This window comes from Eurypyga helias, unplaced genomic scaffold (genome assembly GCF_000690775.1).
Source record: "Eurypyga helias isolate BGI_N326 unplaced genomic scaffold, ASM69077v1 scaffold514, whole genome shotgun sequence".
NCBI lineage: Eukaryota > Metazoa > Chordata > Aves > Eurypygiformes > Eurypygidae > Eurypyga > Eurypyga helias.
In genome coordinates this window covers 144,696-164,220 of record NW_010245453.1, presented here as the reverse complement: position 1 = coordinate 164,220, position 19,525 = coordinate 144,696, and the positions used below count along the sequence as shown (strand labels likewise).

At 39.8% G+C, this 19,525-nt stretch overlaps 1 protein-coding gene across 1 annotated transcript in view; it reads left to right on the top strand.

Annotated features, from left to right (window-relative positions):
• The window catches only part of LOC104508426 (MAP kinase-activating death domain protein-like), a gene marked incomplete at its 5' end in the record, with an annotated part of 36,468 nt that overhangs the window by 8,396 nt on the left and 8,547 nt on the right, over positions 1 to 19,525 (top strand). The window contains 12 exons of the mRNA XM_010150058.1: positions 2,877 to 2,974; positions 3,319 to 3,402; positions 5,552 to 5,710; positions 6,444 to 6,552; positions 7,095 to 7,157; positions 7,529 to 7,649; positions 8,808 to 8,913; positions 11,350 to 11,460; positions 12,386 to 12,493; positions 12,579 to 12,743; positions 14,023 to 14,095; positions 14,982 to 15,088. Coding sequence (XP_010148360.1) covers positions 2,877 to 2,974; positions 3,319 to 3,402; positions 5,552 to 5,710; positions 6,444 to 6,552; positions 7,095 to 7,157; positions 7,529 to 7,649; positions 8,808 to 8,913; positions 11,350 to 11,460; positions 12,386 to 12,493; positions 12,579 to 12,743; positions 14,023 to 14,095; positions 14,982 to 15,088 — 1,304 coding nt within the window. The remainder of the gene's footprint in view (positions 1 to 2,876; positions 2,975 to 3,318; positions 3,403 to 5,551; positions 5,711 to 6,443; positions 6,553 to 7,094; positions 7,158 to 7,528; positions 7,650 to 8,807; positions 8,914 to 11,349; positions 11,461 to 12,385; positions 12,494 to 12,578; positions 12,744 to 14,022; positions 14,096 to 14,981; positions 15,089 to 19,525) is intronic.

The window sequence follows — 19,525 nt, the reverse complement described above, 5'->3', positions numbered from 1 at the left end:
CCCCCCCTTTCTTTTTTTCCTCCCCTGAATGTTGTTGTCTTCAAAGAAGGGGAAGCAGATATTCTGCATCCTCGCCATGTCAGATGTATATGGGAAGGATTTTAAGATACTCCATCTCCTTTCTTAGAAGTTAAAGATCAGTTTTGCTTAACAAATTTTTGACATGAATATATTGATTGAATGCTAGTGGAATGAAGAATTCTCTGTTCTTTCAAGCAGTGGTATGGCAAATTTTGTTACCTGGCATCAACCGTGAACAGTTTCTGACCACAGTCTGCAACAAGAAATGCTTTTGAGGGGGAGAGAGAAGGTGTATGTGAAGAATTGTATTTAGTGATGGCTGTTAGAGAATAACCTCCTAATATGGAAGCAACCCAATTTTGGCTTTTATATCCCATGTTAAAGGAGAAGTGAAATAGTCTGAGGCTGTTTGCCGAGTCTAAAGACTAGTCTAAATCTACAAAATCTTAACATCTATTTAAATATTATATTGAATAAAATACTGAATATATATTTTCTGCAGGTGCAGTACAAGGTTTTGCTGTTTCAGTTAGCACTGTTGCAAACAGGGACATGTGACATAATGACAATAGCTAGTTTATAATAAGCATGATGCGGCAGTTGTTTCCTAACCATAAGTGTAATTTCTATTTTGCAGACCTGATGCCCCTTTTACAGACTGAAGGTTGAGGAGGATTAATAGCCAGGATGAATGGGTGAAAATTCCTCAAATTCTGACTAGGCCTGGATTGGCTACATTAGTTTTAGGCTCCTCAGTTAAACGCTTCATCCAAGTATAAGCAGGCACCTGGAGTTAGTTCAGAGAGAATGGGCAAATGGGGCACCTCTGCTTACTCCATTTAACATTTACATTGCTTTCTGCTACGGTAGGAGTGTGTGTGAGACAGACACAAGCACATGCACGCATCTGCTCTCCCAAACTGGGCCTTCTGGGCAGAAACCTATGCTGGGAGGGTTAAATTGAGGTTTTAGTGTTTTATGTGTACTAACATGCAACTCCATAGAGAAAGGAAAGGGATGTTTGTAAGTGCCTGTAAATTGATAGTGACAACAATGTGATTGTGGTTATTGTACTCCTTAAACCAGCATTGCCCACAGCTGTCAAATACCTGAACTGCTTCAGTTAGCTTCACTTGCTTTAAGTCAAATTGTCAGAATTGTATCTGAGGTATGTGTTGGGACAGGAAACTTCTAAATTGCTGAAAACACACAGCTGAAGTTTACCATTCTTGCTGTAGTAATGAGATATGAAACTTTTTACTGCATCACTATTCAGAACCAGAAATGGTGGCCATTTGAATGAGTAGAAATAGACCTTTAGAAGAGAGCAGGGTGCATTTCAGTGGAAAATGAGAGTCCAAATTCTTAGGATATTTTTATGTTGTTGTTTTTTTTTTTTAAAAAATTGCTTACGCTTTCTCTTTGTTAGAATCTTTGATTTGATTTACAGTAACTAAGGCATACAGATTTAGAGGCAGAATACTATTAACAAATGAAGAACACTTTCGGTAAAACATGTCACATGGAGAATTGGTGGTTGAGTAGTAAGTTAATAGGGTCTGCACAGCCCGCTTATGGCTTTGCTATTCATGAGTTTACATACCATCTCAAACTCACTCCCACAAATCTTTGTATATGATCCTTCTCTCTCTCTCTCTCCCCCCCTTCCCTTTTTCTTTCTTTTTCGCTGTCTTACCCTCTTTAATATTACATGTAATACAAACATGTTCATAATTCCCAGGTGGTTGTGATCAGTGGTTATGAGATAGTGGCATTGTCTGCTTAGAGATACTGGATATAGTCATGGGTATATAATACAAACATTCCAGCTGCTGATCATATCTTCCTGTTACTGAACAGTTGGCAGATATGGATATGGCAGAAGTGTTGCATTCAGTCTCTTCCCCCTTCTGAGAGTAGTGACATGTACAGTCTGTAACACATTCTTTTCTTGCCTCGTTATTTACCTCATTCAGTGCTTATCCAAGTTTCTTTTCAGGCTTTACCTCTCCATCATTCTCTTTTCCTTCTGCCATCCCATCAGAGGACAGTAGATGATGTGGTTCTAGAACTGCATGGGAAATTGGACATAAAGTTCTTTATCCTTTTTTTCCTTTTTTTTGTTTTGGATCAGCGCCTTTTTTTTCCTTTTTTTTTGTTTTGGATCAGCAGGCTAACGAATGCATGACTTAAGGCTTGCTGTTTCCTTCTCTCACTACTGACCTATGTGATTGCCAACTCTGGAGAGCCATTTGTTGATGTAATTAGGGAATGTTGTGAAGTACAACATCATACAAACTTCTTCCCTGAAATTCTTAGTGGTGTACCACCAGTTGTTGATATTTATGTTCTTGTCATGTGTTGCCTGATTTTTGCCTAGATCGTTGCTGTGGGCAACCTAACAAGCTCAGTCCGAGACTTTGAGCAAATTAGCTGTTCAAAGCAGGATTCTCACTTTAAGTAAATACGTATCCTTTAATTTACCAAGAATAAAGGAAGTGGCTTCCTAGAGTTGAATGGCAACTGCTCTGCATGTGTTACTGTAACTGGAAGCTACTTGACCTTTGTCTGTCCTCTTTTCTCTTGACTGGCTAACAAAGGTATTGTTTAGTGATAGTCACTCCTGGACTATGTCTTTGGCCTATTTGAAATTCTTTGAAGGATGGCAGATACGTCCTACTAGCCTTGTTGTTTACAGTACCAAGGAATTAAAAAAAAGAAAAGAAAAAAAATCAAAGGAATGATAAAGCAAATTTGTTTTCTTGGTACTGTTCGTGCTTTCAGTCTGTCATCTGCTTTCTGCCACGTTGTTTTTTTTCTTGGAAAAGTAATGATTTATTTTTCCCTTTGTTCAGGGCCAGAAGGTGTGAAACACACTGATTTGGGAGAAACAGATGAAAAAAAGTCCCAAATCAGTGCAGACAGCGGCCTCAGTTTGGCCTCAGGTTCTCAGGTCAGTGGCTCCTATGCTTGATTTATTTATGTGGTAAGAGAGAGGATTCTTCTATTCATTACTTAATTGTGGGAAGAATTCTAGGGTTTGAGCATTCTGAAAGGCTCATTCAGTAAAACTTCTTCACCCCTTCCTGTAGGGGACTGATCTTTGTAAACTCCTCAATTGTATGGCCCCATGATCATTTTGTCATGCAGGCAGTAGTTTCTGTTTGGCTGGGTAAATAAACCAAGGAAGTGTCAGGTGTGTGATTCAAGACCCCAGAGGAAAGGGAAGTGATGTTCTCTCCTTATGATAAAAACTAATGTGATTTTTCTTCCTGTCCTTATATGTTTTGATTGCAGAAGAGTGATTTCGACTCTATTCCCAGCGGAGGACCAACAGTTATGGTCCGAAGTACAAGCCAGGATTCTGAAGTTAGCACAGTGGTAGGATATGCCCAAAGTGAAATCTTGATGTGATTCACTGCTTGCTGAAGTAGGGGAGGGCGTTTCGTGCCCACGTTTTGCACGGTGTGGCTGCGTACTGTTACACGTGCATAATGTATGCCTGTGAGTTCCTGCTCCAGAGCCTGTGGGTGGATGGTAGGCGTGTGTGAACATACAGTGCTTTATTAGCAGATTGCATCCTTCACGTGTGGTGCTTGTTGCTGTTACGTGTTTCTACATATTGGTGTGTTCATGGAACTGGTGGGTTGCAGTAAGTTTATAAATATGCCGTAGTTGTTTATAAACCATCTATAAAGAATAGAAACCTAAAAATGTAACCTGAGAGCAAAACAGGCCCACAGCTTGATGCATTAAAAACAAGAACAAATTTTCTGATATATTACCTTAAAGCACTTGAATCATATCAAAATTATGTCTGCATCATATGAAAACATGTCTGCTGCTTTCTGATCAACTATAGGGCCTAGAGGGAAAAGGTATCAGGAATGCATTCAGTAAAAATAGAATGATCTTTCTCCCTACCACGTTACCTGATATGGCATATTCCAGGGACAAAACCCAAGGAACTTTCCTTTTTGTTGTTGGTGATTTTTCTTCTCTCTAAACTGCTGCATACCTGTGAATATCTGGCTTTCCATGACCTCCTCCCAGCCTTTAACAAGAATAATACTATGACTGGCTTTCTCTAATGGACCCAGAAATTGTATTCTGTGGCATTCTGCCCCAGATAGAAGAAGGGTCTAGAAGAGCTGGTTGATATTCAAGTAATGTCCTTCTCCAAGCTCAAGAAAGGTCCATCCCAACAAGTAGGAAACCAGGCAAAGGCAGCAGGAGGTCTGCATGGATAAGCACTAAGCTCCTAACTGAACCCAGACATAAAAAGGAGTATACAAGAGACAGAAGCAAAGGCAGGTGACCCAGGAGGAGTGTACATTTGCTGTCTCATTTGCAGGGATAGGGTTAGGAAAGCCAGAGTTGAACCTGGCAAGGAATGTTAGTGGAAACAGGAGGGGATTCTGCAAGTACCTAAGTAGCAAGAGACAGCGGACCTGCTGCTGAATGGGGCAGGGGAATTGGTGACAAACGGAAAAGACTGAAGTATTTGGGGCATTCTTTGCCTCAGTCTTTACTAGTAAAACCTTCAGGAATCCCAGGGTCCTGAGACCAGAGTAAAGTCTGGAAAAAGAAAGATTTACTCTTGGAGAAGGAGGACCCCAGGTATCAGTACACACTGGGAGCTGTCTGGAAAGCAGCTTTGTTGGGGAAGACATTGGGATCTGGTGGACAACATGCTGATCATGAGCCAGCAACGCATCCTTGTGGCAGAAACGGCCAACAGTATTCTGGGAAGAATAATAGGAAGAGTGTTGTCAGTAGGTCGAGGGAGGTGATCCTTCCTCTTCACTGAGCACTAGTGAGGCTGAATCTGGAGTATTACATCCAGTTCCAGACTCCCCAGTGCAAGGAGGAGTGAGTCCAGCTCAGGGCCACACAAACAACTAAGGAACTGGATCATCTTCCAGAAGAGGAGAGACTGAGAGAGCTCAGAATTTTCAGCCCGAAGAACAGAAGGCTCAGGGGGGATCTTACCAGTGGGTATAAATAGCTGATGGGAGGGAATGCAGGCAAAAGAACCAGGCTCTTCTTGGTAGTATCCACTAGCAGGACAAGAGGCAGTCAACACAAAAAATAAAGCCCAGGAAATTCCATCTGAACACAAGAAAAACCTTTTTTAGGCTGAGTGTAGTCAAACTCTGGAGCAGTTTGCCCAGAGATGTTGTGGATTCACCATCTGTGGAGATTTTAAAAACCTGACTGGACATGGTCCTCAGCAACATACTCCAGCTGACTCTGCTTGAGCAAGGGGCCTTGTCTATAGATGATATTAACAGGTCCCTTCCAACCTAAACAGTTCTGTGATTTTTCTGAAGAGCTTCTTGAGTCTGTCTCTCCATCTTTTTCTGCAGAGTAGCATTTGGTGAAAAGGTAATGTTACTGAAGGAGAAAAGCAAATGTGGCCTTCAGTTGTACTGCTTCTTATTTTGTGCCTTAAGAAGAAACGTCTTGCAGCATTTCTTTCCACAGTGTTTTGTTCTGTTGAAGGTAACTGCTTTGTTTTTCTCCACAGGTTAGTAACAGTTCTGGAGAGACATTAGGAGCAGACAGTGACTTGAGTAGCAACGCTGGTGATGGCCCGAGTGTGGAAAATGGTGGCAATTTGACAGGATCCAGAGGCACTGTGTCAGACAGTGAAATTGAGACAAACTCTGCTACTAGCTCTATCTTTGTAAGGGCATTGCAGACTTCCCTGTTTTCTTTTTCTTTCTTTTTTTTTTTAACTAAATCTGTACAGTAGTAATTTCAATGTGTGTGCATGTGTGGAAGAGGAGCTCTGATTTTGTTCTAAGGGTTAATCAGCAGTGACTTACAGTATCATAATACGTAAGATGTAATTTTGTAAGGATCCACGTACCTTTCTTCATGTCCTGTGCAATACGTGGTTCTTTGAGAATAGTAGACTCACATCTTGCACCATGTTACAGGCTTTAGCAATATTTAATTCCCCGCTCACTCAATATTTTTCTCAGCCAAATGGACATTTAATTAGCTTTCAGAGGCAAAACAAGATCAATGGGCATTGCTCAACCTTACCCAACTAAGGAACAGATTCCCCTGTTTATTAAGAGCAGCTGTTTGATACAGGAAAGGGATAACACACTGTAGGTTTAGCAGCTGTTTTGTCTCTTTCAAACATTACTTTAATCCTGTGTGAAGTGTAACCATAACTTTTAAATAATGTTTTCCTAGTTGGAAGAGTTGTATGCAGTAGAATTCCAGTGATCTGGGAGCACTTTGTGCACGTTTTGGTTTTTGGTCTTTGGACAGAGTGATTTATTGGTTTTGTGAACATCTGTGGGAGGAGGGTCTATGAAGTTAAGTAGTGGACAACAGTGGACTGCAAGGAACAGCTCTGCAGGGCGCAGAGTTAAATTGTCTGACACCTCTTGCATTATTTTCAGGCGAAGTCTCACAACCTGAAACAGAGTGTGAAGGACAGCAAAGGCAGTACTCCAGGGAGAGTTCCAGAGGATGGGAGCCAACGTGTCTACCTCTATGAAGGACTTTTGGGTAAACAATTTTTTTTTTGCCGGAAGGGGTTCTTAAAGACTGAAGCTCACATAGAGCCATGTCTGGGGCAGACTGGAATTTTGACATTCCCAGAGGCTGTTTTCAACTACTTGCTGTTGTCCGTACTGGTAGAATAAAGGGGCACATCAGGCCCATCAGAGTCAAGCCAAAGATTTGCTGGGGACATTGAATAAGAGTAAGAGGAGATGGGTGTGAGTTTGCATAAAATGTAGTTTGTCCAAGTCTCTTGCTGTTCTTGAGTATGAATTCTTTAATCTCTTGGAAAAAGAGAAGGAACTTATCTGTGCATGGAAGGCTAAAAGGTGTCACTGATCTTGAAGAGAGTTCCTTCAGGTTAAGTCATTGAACAAAGGGCTTCTAAACTCAGAGTACTAATGGCCTTAGAGTGCATCCTTGAATTAGGAGTATACTGGCTTTTTAAACAATTGATTTCATCTGGACTTGCTGTTAATCAAGAGCTCTCTCTTCCTGTGTTTTTCATCCTTTCCATTTATCGTTCCTACCTGCTTGGAATGGTCCAGGTAGGGATAAAGGATCTGTCTGGGACCAGTTAGAGGATGCTGCAATGGAAACCTTCTCTATGAGTAATAATCTTATCTTTCCACTTCTTTGTGTGTTTGCCATGATTTGTGTTTGTGTGAGATATTCCTGTCTCTTTTGGGCAGTCTTAACAGTATATGGAAGAAGAAGATATACTTCTTAAAAAATAGAGATGAGAGGTACTTTTCTGTAAGGGTTTGGAAAGATTATGCCATGAATTAGAAAGAGAGATATGTTTTGTCTTCTTTTACAAGTTTCTTCAGTTGTGATATTGCTTGTCATTTAAAAGTAACTTTTTTAAAAAAATATAGATTAATTGTGTGGTGATTTGGAGTGGGAAAGAACAGGAATGAATGTTGAAGTATTTGACTGGAGTAAATGGAATAAATGCTCAATTTTTCTATACATTGCTTAGGCAAAGAGCGTTCAACTTTATGGGACCAGATGCAGTTCTGGGAAGATGCTTTTTTGGATGCTGTGATGTTAGAGAGAGAAGGAATGGGGATGGACCAGGGACCTCAGGAGATGATTGACAGGTAAAGTTTCTTAGTAGACCTCTTTCCTCTTCCTTGTTTCACCTGGGGCTGAAATAATAATTAAAAATTATTTTAATTCTGCTGAACATGCTATTGTCACTTTGTATGCCTTGTTACTGTAGCTGGCTGTTCCAAAATAAGCCTTTTGTCTCTCTGCTGACCAGTATCTCCTTATACTGAAATATTACCTGCAAGTGTGACATTTTTATTTTTTTTTTAACTCTTGTGGAGAGGTAATATTTCCAGAGAAATGCATAATGTAGGTATAATCAGTATGAACAGATGGAATAGACTAGATCAGTAATAAAGCAAGAGATGTCTGTGGTAAGAAGACTGTATTCTGAAGGAAGTTGTCAGTGTGTGGACATAAAGTGAAAGAACTAAATGTCTTTAGAAACTGCATTTTGAGAGGGCTCAAAATGCAAAGTCACTTAGGTTTTTTTTTTACTTTACAGTTTGTAATTAAAAGAAACAAACAAAAAACCCATGAGGGAACCACTCTCTAGAAATATCTGTGTGGTTGCTTAAAGCTAGTCTTCACTACATGCTTGCCTTTTTTCTCTTTTTTTTCCTCTCTTTTTTTGCTCTTCAGCTCTGTTAATATCTGATCATTCTCTCTTCTGACTCCCACCTGCAGGTGTACCACCTACACCCATGCTATCATGTAACATGGGTTGTGGTAGGCAAAATAAGAGGTAGTCTGTGAGGTGCTAGTTTGAAAACTGTTTCTTTTTCCACAAACTACCTACTTTACTGGACAAAGGGAGTGCCTGTGTGCTTCTTCCTGTTTACTCCTGCCTTGCAGCAACATTGAAGCTCTGAAGGCGGGTAGCTCTTGTGCTGAGTTATACGTTCCTCTTCTGACAGTTGTAATTGTCACGGAGCTGTGACTGCAGAAACGAGGAATTGGATAAGCTCAGTGGACCACTGAGAACTTTCCCACTGAGCGGATGTCATTTACTTCAATTAGCTAATAGTTAATGGAAATGTCTAATTAGTGAACACGGTGTTTTGCTGGAAAATGCCCACTTGGCTTAGTGCTTTTGGAGGTTTTATTTGCCATACACTTTACAAATAATGACCTGTCCTCTGCCAGTGCTTTAGTGAATTGGATGAAGAGTGTCTGTGAGTCTGCTTCAGATCTAGCTCTTCTTGCAGGTATCTTTCCCTGGGAGAACACGATCGAAAGCGTTTGGAGGATGATGAGGACCGCTTGTTGGCTACACTGCTGCATAATATGATTGCTTATATGCTTATGATAAAGGTGACTTTTTTTCTTTTTAATAGATCACTGCTCAGATTTAAGCGGTGTATTTTGTCAGTGTTTTCTTGAAACTATACATCTCCATTCACAGAGCGCAAACCAGTGGAGTATAAAAACACATTATAAAACATCTCCTAGTCTTAAGGAAAAATTGCTTCAGTACCTAGAGATTCTTTGAGATAATGTTGTCTGAGTTGACACAGTTCTGTGCCATGGGCATGCATGTACGTTGCTGTTTAAAATAGAAATTTAGTATTACTACTAGGACTTTTTTCAAAGTATAGAAATTAAGTAGAGAGCATCTTCTAATCCGATTTCCTCACAGCTGCAAATTCCAAACGTGGACAGATTGTGAATTTGCCGATCAATCACTTTGACATGAAATTTGCCTACTAGTACGCAACCCTTTCTTCTCATTCAATGGGCTGTCTGTATGCTCCTTAATGCTGCAGGTGGCTACTAGGAATATCTTTCTTTTAGTCTCAGTAATTTCTTAGGTAGTCCAAATCCTCCCTCAATGTCACTGGAAAATCATTCTTCTAAAATCTTTGTCGTCTTTAGAACCAGCTTAGGTGCATAGTTTTACCTGTAACAAGTTTGATACATGGGGATGTCCAGTGCAACGGCTTGGCAGTAAGAACAGCTGTACACAGGTGATACTTTGATAATTTTTGCTGTTTGAATGAGGAGAAGAGACATCATTCCACAGGTAGAGAATGTCTCATACCCAACTAGTGGAAGAAGTTATTGTATGTATTTCTTTTCTGGGGGGTGTGAGGAGTGGTGAGAGAGAAGGAAGGTAATGATTTTTCCTGACATACATGTAATGTGAAGGTAAGTTTGAAGATGGGATTTGGGTGTCCTTGGAATGAGTTTATTTCAGAAGGCGGCTGTAGAATTTGGCCATTAGGACATTCATTGTGGCAGTACTTAAAGTAGAAGTGGTAATAACCAGTGCGTTACTTTGAACACTGGATGTGAAAGAGGAGAGCAAATAATTTGGTTTCAAAAGTCTGCCTCATGGCAGATGTGGATAGGATTGGTCCCAGAGGGTAAAAGTGTCTTTTGGTGTGGTGAAAATAATCAGATCCCCAGAAAAAAACAGTTTCCTGGAGGAAAGGGACAAGGACGCAACCAGGTTATTATGCCTTTTAAAATTTTATCACTCTGGGCTTATGAGTTACAGGTGAAAAGTAATACAGGGAATCTGAGAGTTGTGCTAAAAATATTGTTTCTTTCAGTGTATCTTCAGAGATGCTCAAGAGTGAGGATGGGATGAAGAACTGGGCAAAAGAAGGGTTGTGGGGTGCTGTGGTTTTGTGTGGGTGTTTTTTTTTTCTGCCTGATTATGTTTTGAGATAAAAGGTGATGGACCTAGAAATTGATATATGCGATTTGTATATAGGGTTTGTTTTCAAGCAGTTAGAGTAGAGGCTTTAATAGACTAAAGACTGTACCAAGGTATCTCATCTTAGGGCAACTTCTAGTAGAAACTGCAACGTTGGAAGGCCTTCTTTTACTGGAGAGGCAAATTCTTCTGTGCTGTCAAGGGAGGTGTAATCCTCCAAACCCAACACCTTGATATTTTAATTTATTTTCTTGTTTTGGAATAGCAAAGCCTAGTAGTTTTTACCTAAAAAAAAAAATCTTGAAAAAGACAAGGCTTGCTTTCAAGTGCCAAGAGTTTCTCGCCAAAGGAAGGAAGCAGGCTGAGTTTGCTTTGTATGCTCCATAGCACTAAGGTCATAATCACGCTGTGATTGAAAAGAATGTCTGATCTAGCTTGAAGTCAGCTCTCAAGCATGACAGTATCGTCTTGAAGCCTTTAGCATCAGTGGCTGGCATTCATAATAGCCCTTTCAAATGGCACCTGGGGCAGAAATGTTTTGCTTCTGAGCTTCCCTGTTGTTCATCTTTTGGAGGAACCTGCTGCTGTTCGAGGACTATCTGGAAATATTTGTTAGAGCCCTGGCCTAGCAACCAGCAAACAGATCATGAGAGAGTGAGAATTCTGAAAGATATGCCTTTGTGTTAGTATTTCTTGTGTTGAGGGCTCCGTGGTTGGCTAGAAAAATCCTTTGCAGAGGAGATGGAGAAGCTAGCCTGGCACATGAGACCCATCGCATAAGTGGCAACCTGGAGAACTGAGGCTTTTGCTGTCAGTAGTCGGAAGAGGAGAGTAGTGGAATAGCTGCTTTGTTGTGCAAGGGTAGGCAGGAAATCTGTTGTGCACAGTATCACTTGCCCAGTAGCTGGGAAGAGTGATGTCCGTGCAACTTTTTCTTGTACAGCTGGGTTAAAGAGGCCCTAGTATGACAGAGATCAGTTGTTTTGCTGTCTTAGCAATGGAAACCCATGTATGTTGATTTTGGGAGATAGGAATTGCTGCCTGTGAATTGAGAAGACAATATAACTGTCTTGATATCTGCTTTCTAGGTGAACAAGAATGATATTAGGAAAAAGGTGCGTCGTCTGATGGGAAAATCGCATATTGGATTGGTACACAGCCAGCAAATAAATGATATTCTAGACAAACTTGCCAATCTGGTAAGTAAAACAGTGATGAGTGATCATCACCTGTGGGATCTACAGCAGAGGAAAATTATCTGAAAATTCTTCTATACATGCTCTGCAACACTAATTTAAAAATATGAAAAATAATTAGATTGAATTACTGAACGCTGCTTTCACACGTATAGAATAAAGGCTGTGATTGTATGACCCTGTTTATAATATTATAATGCTATGCAGTTATCAGTTAGAACTGCCATACAAATGTGTATGAACATGACACTTCAGTACCCAGGTTCTATGCAACCCCAACGTTTTCTTAATATCACTGTTTGGGGGCAGGAACCTTTATTCTTACTATGACTGTAACAAGTGTTTAGTTTTTCATCAGTTTCCAGGTCATTGTAAGACTTGCAGCAATCAGGTTCTATACAAAACTGTTTCCACTATCAGCTGCCATGCAGAATAAACCTTACAGCCTGTAATGCTCATTAAGAATAGAGGCTAATAAAACTAGCTAGCTTTTAACAGAACCATCACCAGGGTGGATGCAAATTAGGCCCTTTGAAAGCAAATTTTTCAAAGCATTTATGCATTTGGAACTTAGTTTTATGCACAGAAAGGACACAAAATTATCTTACAATGAATTGGGGAAAAAAGCAGACCAGTTTACTGCAAAGCTACTGGAACCCAGACACCTCACTATCCCATACTGAGTATAGTACCAGCGTGGTGGTTGTATGCTGTGATAACTCTCGTGGTCACGCTTGTTGAAACTAAACTTACTAGTTATCTTCCTTGAAGCTTTCTCCAAAATTACCTACGATCAGCTGTGTTAAAAATAATTTTTTCTTTCATTTGTTGTAAATGCTTCTAGTGTCACCTAATGGGCTTTTTTTTCAATAGATCAGGAGAAACTGGTTTCAAAGTTCATTAATGATTGCATTGGTTTTTGCTTTAGAATGGACGGGAACTCCCTGTGAGACCCAGCGGCAGCCGCCACATCAAGAAGCAGACTTTCGTAGTGCACGCTGGGACAGACACAACAGGAGACATATTTTTCATGGAGGTAGAGACAAGAACAATATTAATGCAAGTAGAAGCATCCAATAACTAATATTCGAAATCTTAACGTTGACATTTTGTACTTCCAGGTGTGTGATGATTGCATTGTGCTGAGAAGCAACATTGGGACTGTGTATGAACGTTGGTGGTATGAGAAACTCATCAACATGACTTACTGTCCCAAAACGAAAGTGCTGTGCCTCTGGCGGAGGAACGGTCAGGAGACTCAGCTGAACAAGTTCTACACAAAGAAGGTACGCATCTTGTTTCACACACACAGTACTGAGGGAAAACAGCAAAGAACAAACGAGTCCTCAGAGTGTCACATTCCATGTTTAATCAATAAATAGCCTTCTCTCTGCGGCACTGGTTACTGAACCGCAGTGGCTGTTTAACAGCACTGGCATCTGAAGCTGGCATTGTGCCTTGTTATGTACCTGGAGACAGTAGTACAGCAGGCTGCAATTTAAGAAATTACATGTGTAGCTTTTACGTGTTTGGTTTTTTTTAGGTAGAAGCAGCAAAGCATCAGTATTACTAAATATTGCACTGTCTTGCAGGCTTACAAAGATAGTAAAAATATTGTCGTAAGTTCATGGGAAAAAAGCTAAGGAAAGCTATGTCTTAATAATTTAGTTAATTATGTAATTTATAATAGCAAACCCAAACTGACAAAATAAATAAAAAATTTCCTCCATTGGCCCATGTTTGATTTTTATTTCATATATGCCTACATTCTTCACTAATATGAAATACCATTTCTTCTCTTTTTGATTAATTGTAAATGTAAAGAAATAGCTTAAACCAGTTAACTCCAGTAACTCTTAGAACTCCAGTTAACTCCTACACAACGACCAGCAAACAAAACTTAAAGATTTCTAGATGCAAGTAATATATTGAAAGGTTATTATCTTTCAGATATATGGAGGGATTAGATTTCTGCTTCAAAAAATTCATTTTACATAGGCCAGGTCATCATGTATCCCCGTGGTTACAAAGGAAAGGAGGACAAATGCAGTGTGCTATAGAAGTTACTTGGAAAACTACTTGCATGTATCTTGGGCTTCAGATAGAAAACTTTCTTAAATTTCACTCTGAGATTATGGCTCAATATTATTTGATACTGGAGAGGGGAGTTAGAGGAAGATTAATAGAAGAATACGCATAAGGAAATTGATAGGAACAACAAAAAGATGGATCATATGGGCATGACCAGAAACATTGATTGCTGGAAGCCGAATGAAAGGGAGGGATTGTGGTACTGTTTTCAGGCTTTTTCTACGCTAAGAAACTGAGTAAACTTGGTTAAATTGCTCATGAGCATGTGCCAAGCCATGAACTCTTGAAGTTGTTTCTCTGTTAACTTGAAAAATAAGTATCAATACAATCTAGTAATTAGCTGTGGTTGAACTTTAATGGGCTTTTTGCTACTATGCACTGCTTGTTCTTTTTGTATAATCTAAGAACCCTGCTGTTCTTGACCCTCAGTAATCTGGGAAAATAACACTGTATTGCTCTTCCTTTCTGTGTTAGTGTCGGGAATTATACTACTGTGTAAAAGACAGTATGGAGCGAGCAGCAGCAAGACAGCAAAGCATTAAACCAGGTACAAGATTTTGCTTTGTGGGAACGTTTGTTGTTTAAGCTGCAGTCAGTAAAATTTTTTTATTAATGACTTCTTTGAACATAATCCCCTTTTACGTGGAAACCTGAGGGTAGCTTTGTACCTCCATGTGTGCATGGCAGACTGTGTTGTTGTTAGCTTGCCCTCATGTACCTCACTTTAAATACAAACAAAAGCAAAAGACCTGTGTTTGAAAACCTGTTTGAAAGCCGAGTTCAGTGGTTCTGCACAAATGAGAATTAAAAGAAAAATCATTATATGAAGGCATTTTCTATCTGAACTGAATAATGCAAAAGAAACTAGATGAAAATGCCTAGGTTGTCATCTATTTATGTCCTCTCCTAAATTGTCATTGTTGTAACCATGATGACTCTTTCATTGTTGAAAGCCTGAAACAATGCCATACAAAATTGTCAAGCTCACAAATGCAAGCCTGCTTTGTACTTCAGACTCTGCTCTCTGTGGTGTTATGTAGTTGCAGTGTCTTACCATGCAGAGATGAAATGTGGCATTTAAAACAAACAACCCCCCAGTGTGAACTACTGCTGTAAATACAGACTGAGCTGCCATCGACGTCCCTTCGTGTAACCAGGATGAAGTTTGTTACAGTACTTAAGCCTAGTTTTCCTTAGTGAGTGGGCTCCACTGAAATGCTGTGTACTGGTCTTAGTAGTGTCCTCTTCCTATGAGCACCAAATTGCTTTCTTTTTTGTTGTTTATTTTGGAAATTTTTGTTTTATTGTTCTGTATTTCCCTTCCACATCTCTTGACTTGGCTGACCGCTTTCTGTTTTCTCTCTCTCTTTCTCTCTCTGGATATTTTTGTTTGTTTTTCTTTGATTTTTTTTTTTTAAATTAACATATCACAGGTCCTGAGTTGGGTGGTGAGTTCCCTGTGCAGGATATGAAAACTGGTGAAGGAGGTCTTCTTCAGGTCACGCTGGAAGGAATTAACCTGAAATTTATGCACAGTCAGGTATGAGGGAAATCTGTGAGAAGACTGTGAGCATGAAGCTTTTTGCAGCACGCCTGTATGTGTTTCCTCTTCCCAGAGTATCAGCAAGGTCAGGGGGTAATGTGATGGGGGTGGAAAAGCATACGTATATTTACACACAAACACACACGCACATCTGAATAGATATATGTACGTATGTAAAAGTACACTGAAATGAAATATCCTCGGGAAAACTATAATCAACTGAAGAAAACCACTGGTACAGGTTTCAATTTCTTGTTTCTGGCGGTCTGAATTGTCGAAGCACAAAGCAAATGGTAGCCAGTATATTAAGGGACAGAAAAAGTGATCAATAGTAATCTAAACGGCCATAACGTGTCACACTGTGAACATACCCTGATGGCATAAGCAACCAACCTTAAAGATACAGTGCTTTGATATTACAGGTACGCAGGACAGGTTCTGCATCATATTTAACCTGTCTTGTTTTAACATTTGAGAAATCATCTGTAGAATTTAATAAGATAGGAAAATAAGATGGGAAAGTGGCTCTTGCCACAAAAATAAGAAAAAAATTACCGATCCTTTTTTCCTTCCAAATAGCAGATCTTGTGGGCATAGAGGAAACACAACTAGAATTGTCATTTCTTCCTTTCTCTGGATGTTGTTTCTGTTGCTTCCTTTGATCCTTGTTTTTTATTTTGCTTTTGTGTTTTTTTGTTTTGCATATGATATTAAATGCATGCTATGCTAGACAGTAGAACTGATTTTCAGGGGGGGAGAGAGACAGTGTGTGTGTGTGAGAGAGAGAGAAGCTTCTGTCAGTCCTCTGTGAAGTGTTTTTTCCTTTCCTCCTGACTAGACTTTTCTCCCCACACAAGCTTTGTTCTTTGAGGATACATCAGTGTAGATCCCACTGGAAGTGCATGTGCATCTCAAACACACATGCTCAGAATCTTTAGTCTACCAAGGTCACAGCAGGACCATGAGCTTCTTTGAGCTCATACGTGCCAGTATAAGGAGGGGGAAGTTGTGAACCTCCTTGATGGGACAGTCTAGCTGTGTAACTTAGTTATGGTTTTTAAATTTTTTTTGGATATGCTGAAATATGAAGAACTGCAAGTGGAACTCACTGGTAGTACAGAATGAATTTTCGTAGTTGTTGGAAACGGCAGGTCGAAAGCCTTTGAAAATTAAACCATGCTCTCAAAGCAACAGTTTGATGTCATTGTAGGTGGATGTAATGGAAATTTGTCCTAGGGAAAGGACACACCATAAGGAAAGTTTTGTTTGCTTCTCCTTTTTCTTGTGCCAGAAGTCAAAAAAGGTGTTAAGCTCAAACTGCTGCTCAAAACAGTCTATGGAGATGACACCATTTCATAAATGAACATCCAGACAGGCATCTTCACACGACAAAGACACTCACTGTTAAGCACATAGTGAATGCACATGCATCTGTCCAAAAGGAACACTCCACAGTCCGAGAACATACGCTTGTCCTTAAATTCAAAGCCTTTTTTTTTTTTTTTTATTCCTGAAAGGCTGAATGACATTCTGAAAGAAACCTTGGGGAAACCTAGTACTGATTGTTATTTTATGAATGTCAGGACCATTACCAGTTAAATTTCATACCACTGAGTCCTGTGCTGCCACCATCACTCCTAGAGCTCTAGCTTTATCATACCCTTCCTTACAGAGAATGGTGTTCTAATTTGCTGTCTGTGGTGCTAATTGCTACATCTTTTCTGGAAGACAGCCTGTGCAGGTTAGACCCTAAAATATACCAGCTGTCTCCCACACCTGAAAGATTATTCCTCCTCTTCATCACCTTTCCTATGAGCCTTAGCCAGATCAGTTTCCATTACTTAAGGTGGACATTGACACAAGTACAGTTCTGGAAAATGTATTTCCTTTATTCAGTATGTTTAATTCTTGGTCTGTTAGATTCACTTTGCCATCTGGCAAAGGCATTCAGTACCATTTAGTGCACCTAACACATAGCCTTGTTTTCCTTCTCAAAACAAAGTGTCTGGGCAGATACCAGAAGTCTCCCTTTTGAGGGTCTTTGTAGAATGGACAACTGTAGCAGTTATGTAAAGGACTCCTACTAGTTGCACCATACCAAAAAAAAACCCCGCCAAACCCCAAACCCCTCCAATTTCATAATCTGTGGAGCTAAAGGATGTTTGCATTCTTATTCTAACACTCAGCAACCAGTCTGCTTTCTTGCTAAAAGGTCTGCTGTTCTAGATTAATTGTCCTTTCTGATTTTCATATAAATGATATGAATTGCTCCCTAAGGCAGTTGATTTCAGAATACGTATATGAACATGATTAAAACCAGGATCCTACAGGATTTCTCTGTGTTGAAAATGACTTTTTCTGTGGAGTTTGGGTGAGGATACAACAAATGCCTATAGAACCTTATCAGGCACAGCTTTCTCCTCATCTTCCTTTCCTTACTCCATAGAGAGCCCCTGTTGTTGGCTCACTTTCCAAGTACTCTTTTTAGCAATGCAGCTTAATGAAAGAAGGTATTTCCATTGCTCTGCTTGGTTGGACAGCATAGAAATAATTTGTTTGGAACACAGGAAGAGGAGTTTCCACTTTTAAAAAAAAAAAGTAGTCTATTCTGTCCTGCCTGAGAAGACTAAATAAGCTGTTTCAGTGTTAGAATAGTGCTTGCTTTCATGAAACTGTTTTTGAAGGCTCTTGACTTACGGCATGTATACTTTCCTATTGCCTTGTAAGTACCTCAGGAGATGTCTTAGATGCATGGTGGGCCAACCCATCACTCACATGTGATAGTTGTCTTGTGTGTTCACAAATTGTCTCACCGTGCCGTCAGCGTACGTAAGTTTATGAAGAAAAAAATGTTCAGGTCTAACTGTGCCTAGCAGGTCAGAGGAAGCCCTTTGGAATAGGGAGGAATCAAGTGTACCTGTGGTATTGGCAGACTGTCCTGAGTGTACAAATTATCCTATTGGGCCTCAGTACCTCTGTCCCCATTATGAATTCATCTGTGTCAAAAACAGATGGAAGTTTAATAAAATGCAGTAGGCACATGCCCATCTACAGTAGGATCCACACTGAATGCTCTGTCTTGAAGAACCACACTTTCCCTAGGGTAAGTAACTGTTATTTCCTTTATGCTTGTTTTCTGACTGAGTGAGAGGAGACCATCTCTGTCCCTTAAACAATATAACAAGAAATTGCCCATCAACTCATATGTCTTCTGAAAACCGGTAACTTACTGGAATTGTGACAAACTCGATAAGTTCTCACCTCGCTCATAACTCTTGTGGAAATGCAGCAGTCCTTAACACTATGCTCAGATCGTGAGCATCTGGGGCAGTCAAGTCCTAGACAGCTTAACTGTTGACAAATAGAACAACCAGTGTTTCGCTTAAGCCTTCCCGTTGACTTTCTGAACTTTGTACTGTAGACCACTAAGCAAAAGCTTTTAATACAAAATATTCCAGAAAAAGGATTTTAAGTACAATAGAGAAAGTGTTCTGTTATTGACTTGTTTAACTGTTCCTCAAAAAATACAATGTGTTTTTAACTAAACTGACATAGAACATGGGCAAAACCAGACAAACAAAGATAAGAATAAGCACCTTTCCCTGAGAGCTTGAATGTAAGCAGAAAGCAAGATTCAGATTTTCTTATGAAGTATGTGGAAGGTTAGTTTTTTACACTGAGCAAAAAATATCTGGGTCTGTATGTTAGTTCTTTGCTAATAAAAAAAAAAAAATAAAATCCCTTTGACTTGGAAATCAACCTGGCTTCTCTCAGATGTACAGTGCATTTACTAATCTCTGTTGATACAGATAAGCCTGTTTCTTAAACAAACCACAATTTCTGATGTTGACTTCCTTGCCTTCCTTGGGTTGCATTTCATCTGCGGCTGTTGCTAGTAATGGATTCAGAAGGGTTGCAGAGATTTCCTTTCTCTTCTTTCCAAGACAATGAAGTTTCTCCACTAACATTTCTCTGAAAACGAGGTCCTGAAATCATGGTGTCATAAGCGTATAGGCACTGAAATGATCAATCCAGACTATTGTAACCTAGTCTTGTAAGGGTCTGTGAGGTACTGGACATAGACTTAGTTTGAATGTTAGGGAATAATTACCCTTAGTGTTTGTCTTGCCTTGAAAAAGCAAGTATATGTCTGTGTACTGACTGACTCTTTTGGAGATGTGCGTATACAAAGAGGCTGGTTTGTATCTTGAAATTACATTGGATGTTGAACAAAATCCTTATGCTGAGAGAACTTGTTTACTCATGCAACCTTGGCATCTTGGTGCTGGATTGAAAAACGTAGTTGTGTAGTTCAACTGTTTTGTCATTGGGTGTTGATGTGTGCAAAACATGAGTTTAAAGCAGGTTTGTTTGCCAAGTGACTGCTCAGCTGGCAGCAGCCATATGTGAAGTGAGCAAACAATAGAGAAGAGT